The 9,326-nt window shown below is 49.5% G+C and overlaps 1 protein-coding gene across 2 annotated transcripts; it reads left to right on the forward strand.

Annotated features, from left to right (window-relative positions):
* The first annotated feature begins 6,275 nt into the window (after nt 1–6,275).
* ADM (adrenomedullin) lies at nt 6,276–9,036 on the forward strand. Of its 2 annotated transcripts, none has more exons than XM_036762529.1 (4): nt 6,276–6,395; nt 7,062–7,180; nt 7,367–7,516; nt 7,770–9,036. In XM_036762529.1, the coding sequence occupies exons 2-4, from the start codon at nt 7,083–7,085 to the stop codon at nt 8,071–8,073; spliced, it is 552 nt and encodes a 183-aa protein (XP_036618424.1). In that variant the 5' UTR covers nt 6,276–6,395; nt 7,062–7,082; the 3' UTR covers nt 8,074–9,036. The 2 variants fall into 2 exon arrangements, with proteins under 2 accessions (XP_036618424.1, XP_036618425.1); XM_036762530.1 differs by having other exon boundaries at nt 7,773–9,036.
* The last annotated feature ends 290 nt before the right edge of the window (nt 9,037–9,326 follow it).

Here is a 9,326-nt window from a genome sequence, read left to right on the forward strand (position 1 = left end):
AGTAAGCTGAGGTTTACACGGCAGAAGGTACTAGGCTGAGACCTGTTTTTTGCAAAGTCACTGCAATCAATCCTGCCTTGGTTAGCCTCACCTCTAATTCATCAGATTTATGTAGTAGTAGTAATATATATATAATATATATATATTATATATGGCTTCCTATGTGCCAGGCACTGTGCTAAATACTTTACAATTACTTCATTCAATCTGCACAACAAGCCTGGGAAGTAGGTGCTAAGAGCATTACAAATATTACCTGTTTTGATCCTCACAATAAGCCTGGGAGGTAGATGAGGAAACTGAGACAAACAGGTTAAGTGACTTGACCAGGGTCACATCGATACTAAGTGTCTGAGGCACAATATGAACTCAGGTCTTCCTAATTCCAGGCCTGAAGTTCTATCTACTGTGCCACCTAGCTGCTATACACACGCACATGCACATACACATACACATAAATATACACCTGTATGTACACATGAACATATAGAAAACACTCAGGACAAGAGCACATAAGAAAAGCCCCAGTGGGTCAAATCAATAAATCATTCAGCCCAGTACACTATCCCTGACAGCCTATTTGGTGGATTTGGATAGCCTGATGGAAGTTACTCTCCCTAAATGAATCCTAAGAGAAGGGGATGCATACTCCAATGGCTTTCCCTCCTTTCAGTAAGCTATATCGTCCACTGGATCCACTCATTTACTATAACCCCATCTGCACTTGGTTTATGCTGTTTGGGTAAGGAATTTCATATGTTCATGTTGACTGCCTGTTATATCAACAATGACCATGCTTGTACTTGTCCTAAAAAACTACAATGTCTCCTTTAAGCTTTCAGGGTGGCTCCTTATCTAGTTTAATTACGAACAAGTCTCTGTAATCCTTTGTCACAAGCAAATAAGACAAATTCTTGAGATCTCCATTTGTTTTAGGCAGGACTTTCAGAGAACCACCCTTGTCCACTGAACTGATGGGGTGAATCAGACTTTGGAAGTAAGCTTCTTAATGGGTTTTGAGAAAGGGGATTGTAACTAGGGGATATAAAGTGGAATGCTTGGGGTTTTTTTTTCACCCTATGGTTCTGGTGTGTGTATTATTGTGCCTTTAAGATCCAGATGAGGAAAAATCAGATTCAATTTGTGCTTCTGACATTTCGGCTGGCATGCCCTTAGGGAAGTCACTTAAACTCTCCATGCTCTAGGCTACTCTAAAAGAATTGCAGAGAGGTGCTGGTTTCTTTTGGCATCCAGTCTCTATCCACTATCCTACCTTTGACCAGTGTCAGTTTTAAAAAGTCCATCAGAGCTTTATATAGAATTATTTGAATATACTACCTTTCAAACAGCCTCCTAAAAGTTAGTATAAATCCTACCCAGGTCATAGGGCAAGTTAAAAGAGGAGCCAATAGACATCAAATGCTTCTTTTTCAAAGAAGCAAATGTTCTGTTCTCTGCTTTTCATATACATAGTTCAAATATTGGATTATTTAGCCTAATTTTCTCTGCAGGGTGTGTTCTCGATATTTAATTGGAAACCAGCTTAAGGAAGTGACCAAGAATATTTTTATAATCCAGAGAAGCCTAGAGAAAATGTAGAGTGTCGCAAACAGCTGTTCAGCCCTTCATCTATTCTCCATTTAACAGTAGACAGAGGGAAAAGTGCTGGCCAGATTTTTTTTTTCTTTCTGTGTGTCTGGGAACCAAGAGAAAAGGGATAGTTCCAAGAATGGGGAACTTGCAGCTTCAAGGCCTCATATGGCCCTCTAGGTCCTCAAGTGTGGCCCTTTGACTGAATCCAAGCTTCACAGAATGTTCTGTGAATTCAGTCAAAGGACTGAACTTGAGGATCTAGAGGGTCATACGGGGCCTTAAGGCCAAAGGTTCCCTACCCCTGGAAGCATTCAGGGCACCTCTAAAAGTTTCGCAGGTAGTATGTGTATACATATGTGTGTGTGTGTGTGTGTGTGTATAGTTATATTGTGTCTACATACATACACAGAGAGGTATGGATAGATATAGATAATATAGCCTAGATCTAGATGTCAGTATAGTTATGGATAGATTTAGATACAGATGTCACAGCCTGCTATAGTGGTAGAGAGCCTGCCTCTCACACATATCTGGGTTCAAATAATGTTGCTAATACACATTGGCCCCAGAATCATGGGCAAGTCATTTTACCTCTTAATGTCCTGGAGTAACTCTAATTCCAAAGGTTATAAACCTAAGGAGTTTCTAATCTGCCCTGAAGATAGGCCTTTCCATACCTAGTGTTTGTGAAATGCTTGAAATAACAGGTCTAGGCCAAATACTTATTTGTAGCTACTTTTCCTCCCTCTTCTTAGTAGGGTTAAATATACATACTTGTTGCAACTTGTCCCCCCGATTTGTTGAGCCTTTGGGGTCTTACAATCCAAGGCTCTTTTCTTAGCTGATTAGAGTAAGTCAATTCAACAAGCATTTATTACTACCAATAGGAAGTCTTTTCGTGGGCACTAAAGGAGACAAAAATAACATTAAGATAAAATTCAGGGGTCTGCTCTCATGGAACTTATAATTTAAATATAAATATTTTTCCAACCCCACCCCACAGATGTGGGGGAGGCGGAATCTTCTTGGGATTTCTTCTTAAATTTGCTTGACGGTCTGATATATATAAACTAGCGGTTGGCTCTTTACGCGAATCTGAAAAACATTCTTTGGGTTCCAACTTTTCCTTCCTTCTTACCTGTCTTCCTTTTTTGCACTTCCCAAGCCCTGGGCAGTCTCAGGTGAGACTTTTTCCTCAATCTGAATTCACACCCAGAGAAATCTGAATGGATGAAAGCAGGTACACGTGAAAAACAAAGATCTGAATTCTACCAAGGAGTATTTCAGTCGGGATGTGAACAAAAAAACAAAACAAAACAAACTGTCTATCATAGATTCCCTAGAACAGGAGGGATATGAAGTGGTTAAACTCGTTGAATGTCCACAGAGGAATAGATCCCACACGGTGCGCCTGTTTTGCCAAGGTAAATTCCAGGGCGTTTTGGAAAACACGCGCTCACTCCAGAAGGCAGCGGGAGCTCCCGCAAACAAACCAGAGAGAGCTGGTTTGCTCTTCGGAGCAGGAAAGCATCTGAATTAGAGGACGGAGGGCAGGACGGGGACCGGGCGGGGCGGGCGAAGTGTTTTCCTAGCGTTAGATCTAAAGTCCCAGGAGCAGCCAAGTGCACCTGGACTGATAAGAAACTTGCCAAGTTTCAGTTTTGCTGTTTGGCATTCCCGGACGGCCGACCCCCTGCTGGGGAGTGGGGCGGGAAGCGGGTGCCTGCCCTGAGCCTCAACCGGAGCCTGGCTCTCTTGGCGGGAAAGGGAGGGGAAGCTCTCACTTAAAAGCGTAATTTATCCTAAAAGACCTCATTCTCCCCGCCCCCCACTCCTTCCCCTTTCGGGGGCTGGGGGCAGAAAAATAGTTTACGTCCTTGTATCCTAATTAAAAAGCGCTGTCTCCCAACCAGGGCAAGCACTGTTATCCCCATTTTATTGATGAGGAAACTGATACCTGAAAAGATGGAACGACTAGCCCAAGATCGCCCAACGCGTTTCAGAGCTGGGACTCTTCTAACTCCAAGAGAGCTCACACGACCTCTGGCCACAAACCTTCTCTGTCGCACTCGCTCTAAGTCGAGGCGAGCTGGACGCTCTCGCCCACTCCCTTGTGTGGAGGGTTTGAAAGCGAGTGAAGAGTTCTGGACCGCGGGTGGGGGGAGTGGGGTTGGGAGGTGGGCTTTTGACAGCTCAACCCTAAGTGTTACCCGCTCCTCACTAGCAAAGCAAAGGAGCAACCTCCTTGGAACATGGGGATAGGACCACCCTTCTTCCTGGGGCAGTCAGATTTGCCTATGTCCAGGCACCTCGTTCCCCAAAGGAAAAGTTTCCTTTCCCAAGGGTGACGACAGAACAGAGACAACCGAAGGGGACAAATGAAAGTAACCTGTTCTGGAGCAATGAGACAAACAGATGCAAGCAGGAAAAAGAAATAGGGAACTGACAAAGAGATTTGGAGTCAATCGCTATTCTTAGGCTCGGATCCTGGCTCGGCACCTCACCTCCTCGAGCTGCAGTTTCCTCCTCCGTAAAATAGGTGGGGGGAAGGGTGGGCTAGATGATTTCTATGTTTTTTTTCCTACTCTAACATTCTATAATTCAGTTCAATAAATGTTTATTAAAAGTCTATGTGCCAGTTACTGTGCTAAGCTCTGGGTACTGTGATGAGAAAGAGGAGGGGGGGGAGGAAGAGCGAAGGGGGGGGGAGAGGGAGAGAGAGAGAGAGAGAGAGAGAGAGAGAGAGAGAGAGAGAGAGAGAGAGAGAGAGAGAGAGAAAGGAAAGCAGGAGGGATACAGCGAAAGGAAGTGAAAGATATTTTTAAAAGGGAGGAAAATGAGCAAAGAGACAAAAGCTAAAGGGACGAAGTCGCCTAACACATAGTAGGCAGTCAATAAATATTTGAACCGTGAGTATTGTCCCTGCCCCACCTGCACAGCTGCGCGTTTCTGAGTCAGGTCCAAGCTAATAAGTCGACAGCCCAGAGAGCCCTCGCCTCGGGTGCACCCGGGAAGCCACTCTATCTTTGCTGCGGCGGGAATCCTGAGGCTGCCGCTGAGCCTAGCTAGCTCGGGAGGGCGAGGGTTTGGGGGACATCCCAACCTTCCCACAGCCACCGCAAATCTTGCTCCGGGCGCAAGTGACTCACTCCAAGGTGATTCCGCTGACGTAACCTCAATCCAGCTGGCCTTTCCATTCACACCTTAGAAGCAAGGGACATGAAAGGAGGTCTGGAAAGCGGCCGCCACAAGCTGGCTGGCCACTCCTGGAGGGGTCGGGAGTGGCCCAGGCTCCCAGAGCTCTGGACCACAGAGGCACCTGTTCAACCAGAGAGCTCAGAAGCCCTGATGGGCAGGCAGCCAGAGAGAGGAGGTGAGGAGTCGGAGATTCCTATCTAAAGCATCTGCAGAAGATAGAAATAAAGCAAAGTGAGGAACCAGGAGTACACAAGTATATAAATAGTACTTTAGAGTTCACAGACAAGAAGAGGATGCCACTATTAATATCACCACCATTTTCTAGAAGAGGAAAGTAGGGATTCAGAGAGGCGAATGACTTGCCTAAGGTCACTGAGCTGAGAAGTACTGGAGTTGGCCTTGGAGCCCGGTCTTCCTTTCCATTACATCAGGAGGCAGCCTTTAGAGGTTTTATAAAGACTTACAGTGGTCTGCAAAAGTACTCAACTCCCTGGCTACGATCTTCGCGTCCTCACAAAGACCCAACCCCAGCCCCAGCCGTCAGAAAGAGGTCCTAGCCCAGGCAATGCGGTATTCGCTTTGCTGCCCATCTCGCCCTTACCTTGAGGGGTGGCTTTGGGGTTCCAACAGAAGTCAGGAGTTTCTTGGCCAGAGGCCAACGAGTTCCTTCCTAAACGTTCAAAAGAAAAGAAAACCAGAACAATGACAGCACAAGTTTAATATATACAAAGGCAGGGAGTTCTCTCTCTCTTGGATTTACACACTAGAGTGAAACATCTGAAATTTCAACAAGCTCTCCCCCTAGAAAAATCTCCTGCTCAAGCTTTCCTGATCTCGCGCCCATTGCCAAACCCATCTGATCTTTTCCAGAACTCCGGTGTCTCAGACATTTGTTAGATAGTTCTGGCAAACCTCCCTCACTCCCATCCCTTCCCCTCATTACCACGCCTGAGGCCGAGTTCAAGTGCTTCCCTAGGCGGCAGCTTCCTAGAGCAGGAGCCTTGCAGGTGGGAGGAAAGAGAGACCCAAGGAGAGTCCCAGCGACCTTGAACCCTTGACTCCTGTGGGCTAGCCCTGTCGCCTTGGCTGGGGGCGAGGATCTCGCCGGGGCATCAGAGTAGGCAGGGTCTCCAAAAGGAGATGATTTGGTGGGGAGAGAGAGGGCACGCGCAGCCCCGGCAGCCATCAGTGATAATTCTTACAGTCTGGGTGCTGTGGAAGCACTGGGTGAACGTCCCGTTGCTGCCCACCGTACCGTAACCCAGAGGGATAGCTCGTTCGCCTTACACTGGGGGGCCCTGAGGCAAGAAACGTACGAGTGTTGGCGCCCTCGACGCAGGGCGCAAAAGGAAGAGAGGAAAATGATTGTACTAGCAGCAGCGCCAGCGGCGGCCGCAGAGGAACCCCCAGCAAGCCCCGCCCCCGCTGAGCTCCTATAAAAGTAGGAGGCAAGCGCAGGACATTTCAGAGGTTTAACTGGGGACCTAAAGACTTCCTGCTGCTCCTGCGCCTTCTCTTCGTCTCCTACCTCCGCCTCTTAATAGCACTTCTGTCATCGGGGGTGGGGATCTTTGACTCTCTCATTGGATTACCTTCAGCAGCAGGTAAGGGTGGACCTTCGGGCTTGGAGTAGTGGCAGTGGAGTTCGGGTAGGGGGAATGGGCTTTAATTATCTCCAAAGTCACTGATTGGAAAACTCAGGTCCCCGCCCCAACTTTCCCTGTGCCTCTTCCAGACAACCCTTCTGAAGCTGCTGGAGCCGAGATCTGGCCAGGGGGCGGGGGTGGGGGAGTGGAGGTGAAGGGTAGTTAGAATGGGCGACGGGGGGAGATTGAATCTTCATCTAGTCCAAGGGAGCCATGCCTTGAGAAGGAGCTTCGGGGGCTACTCTGAGCACGGGACCCCTTCCAAGGGAAAGTCTCCCTCTTCTATCCCATAAGAATAAGCTCCTAGAAAAGTTTCAAAGTGAGTCCGAAGCTCAGAATTGCGGGAGTGCTGCCCCGTGAGGTGAGGGAACCTACCCCCTCCCTGTTCAGCCTGTCCAGTTCAGCCGGCTGACGGATGCAAAGCCTGCAGGCGCCTTTATCTGCCCTGGTGCGATAAGCGATTGAGCAAACAAGAGCGGGGACTTGGTTAGGACACTTCTGGGGCCACTGGTCTTCGGCGCTCAGCCAGCCGGGGCTGGCGCGGCTGCGGGGTCAAGGAAGGGGCTAGGGCCGAAGCCACGACTACAGCCAGACACTGACTTTCTCGGTTCTCTTTCATCCCAGGGTGACCGGATCGCCGCCGGAATGCAGCTGGTACCAGTCGCCCTAATTTACCTGGGCTCCTTCGCCTTCCTGGGGGCGGACACTGCGCGGCTCGATTTAGCTTCAGAGTTCAGAAAGAAGTGAGTCCAGACAACGTTCTCTAGCCAAGTAGTTGGGTCAGGAGCTAAAAGACACTTTGTAGGGGGGAATCCTCCGTTAATTCAGGGTGCAGGAGAAAAGGGTTGATGCTACCACTCACCAAGGGGAGAGGGCGCTGGGATTCGTTCCATACCGTACTAATGGCGTTGCTGTTGGTTACTTTCCAGATGGAACAAATGGGCTCTGAGCCGGGGAAAGAGGGAATTACGAGTGCCGGGCAATCTCCTCGCTAGCCCAGCCGAAGTGAAGGCTGGTCCTGTCCAGACATTTATTCGGACCCAGGACGTGAAGGGTGCTTCCCGCAATCCACAGCCCAGGTAACTTTTTGGGTTCCTCCTGGGGAATCTCTTTCCTCTCCGGAGGTGCTACTCCCCGACCCCCGACCCCCGGCCCCAACTCGAGTCCAGAGCTGAGGAGGGGCTTGGGCTAAGAAAGGTGCCTCGACGGAGCAACATAGTCACTGTTCCTCGCCCAGGCTCCCCTAGTTAGGCTAAGATTCCGGTCTAACTCATCCAGGTCCTAGGGACCCTTCGGGTTGTCTAACTCCTCTCCATCCCTCCTGTCCCGCAGCAGTCTGGACGCAGCACGCATACGCGTCAAGCGCTACCGCCAGAGTATGAACAGTTTCCCGCACTTCCAGAGCCTACGCATTGGCTGCCGTTTTGGAACATGCACCCTGCAGAACCTGGCGCACCAGATCTATCAGCTCACGGACAAAGATAAGGACAATTCGGCGCCCCCCAACAAAATCAGCCCCCAGGGCTACGGGCGCCGACGTCGGCGCTCGCTTGCGGAGGGCTCTTCTGCCAGGACACTCTCATCCTTTTACTCCTCATCCTCCTCCTCCTCCTCAGGACGGCTACAGCAGCAGTAGTGGCAGCCGCGCCTCTGGCAGCTCAGCGAGCCAGCCTGCGTTGCGAGCCGATTGCGCCCGGCGCCACTTCGAGGGGCCGCCTTCCTCTGGACGTAGGGGGCGGTAGCCGCGGCGAAACCACAGCACTGCACCCAATGGGCGCCGGCCGGCCGGCCTCCGTGAGAGCGGGGAGAGGGCCAGTCCTGCGGGATGGAGAACTCGGAGGCAGGAGGCGAAAGGTCCACTAGAGGAGCTCCCGCAGTCTCCCTCATCCCTTTCTTTGGGGAGGAATGTGTCCTCTCCAAGTGGGAACTGACCGCGGTTGCATTTTGCCTTCACGCCCTCGGCTTCACCGGGACCCCAACCTGCATCCAAGCTCCGGGGACCCAGGCAGGGCCTAGGGTGGAATCACTCAGACAAGGCTAGGGCTGGGAGAAAGATGCCTGGGACTTGCGCCGTGTGAAGAACGAAGATCTAGGGAACTTGGACTTACCGAAGGGGCCCAAACTGAGAGTCTGCCGGCTTCTTCTCCCCGCTGTCGGGCCGGAGTCTCGGAACTACTTGATCTTTTCATAACAGAGGAAAAGTGCAATGGTGGCTTTTTAAAATGCATTTTCATAGAGAGGTAACTATCTGATATTTATCTTGCTGTCAGGTTTTTTTTTTTTGTAAATTCAGAGTTATTTTTGTACGTTATATATTGTATTATATTGTATAAGGGCATTTTAAAATAGTGTATATCTCCCCCCCTTGTGTTAATTTTAATATGAGAATGTCACAGATTGGTCTCAGCCTGGTATAACCCTCTCACAGCCATGTTGGGGGTGTGTGTGAAATGAATGAGTGTGTTGAGAGAGAAAGTGTGAATGTATGGCATTCCGTCCTAGTGGAAAAAGAAAATTCCCGGTCTCTGTATATTATATTTTCTTAAAAGGGGTGGTGATATGGCGAATAGCAAAACTAATAAACAGTTACAATACTGACGTACGTGGTTCTGGACTCAATTGTCTTTGTAGAGAACTGGACTTGGGTGGTAGTGGAGGGGTGTAAGTGGAGATCCTTTTCCCAATTCCCCCTTCCATGGATTAGGTAGAAATATTTTTCCTGGTACATTTGGTACTTGGTTTTCTCGGGGTTTGACCCTGAGCTGTTGCGAGGGTCAAGTGACACGCTGCCCCAAAAGCCTCATTTTGCCCAGCCCAGAAATCATAATGGCTCATAGGATCACAAGGTCAAGGATCAATCCAGGGCGCCCTCTCCTCTCGCTCCCCACT

Source organism: Trichosurus vulpecula, chromosome 6 (assembly GCF_011100635.1).
Source record: "Trichosurus vulpecula isolate mTriVul1 chromosome 6, mTriVul1.pri, whole genome shotgun sequence".
NCBI classification, from domain to species: domain Eukaryota; kingdom Metazoa; phylum Chordata; class Mammalia; order Diprotodontia; family Phalangeridae; genus Trichosurus; species Trichosurus vulpecula.

Excerpts from the sequence above, each read along its gene's own strand:
- ADM (XM_036762529.1), top strand. The coding sequence starts at position 7,083 with ATGCAGCTGGTACCAGTCGCCCTAATTTACCTGGGCTCCTTCGCCTTC. Across the intron at positions 7,181-7,366 it reads GCTTCAGAGTTCAGAAAGAA|ATGGAACAAATGGGCTCTGA; the intron begins GTGAGTCCAGAC and ends GTTACTTTCCAG. Across the intron at positions 7,517-7,769 it reads TCCCGCAATCCACAGCCCAG|CAGTCTGGACGCAGCACGCA; the intron begins GTAACTTTTTGG and ends CCTGTCCCGCAG.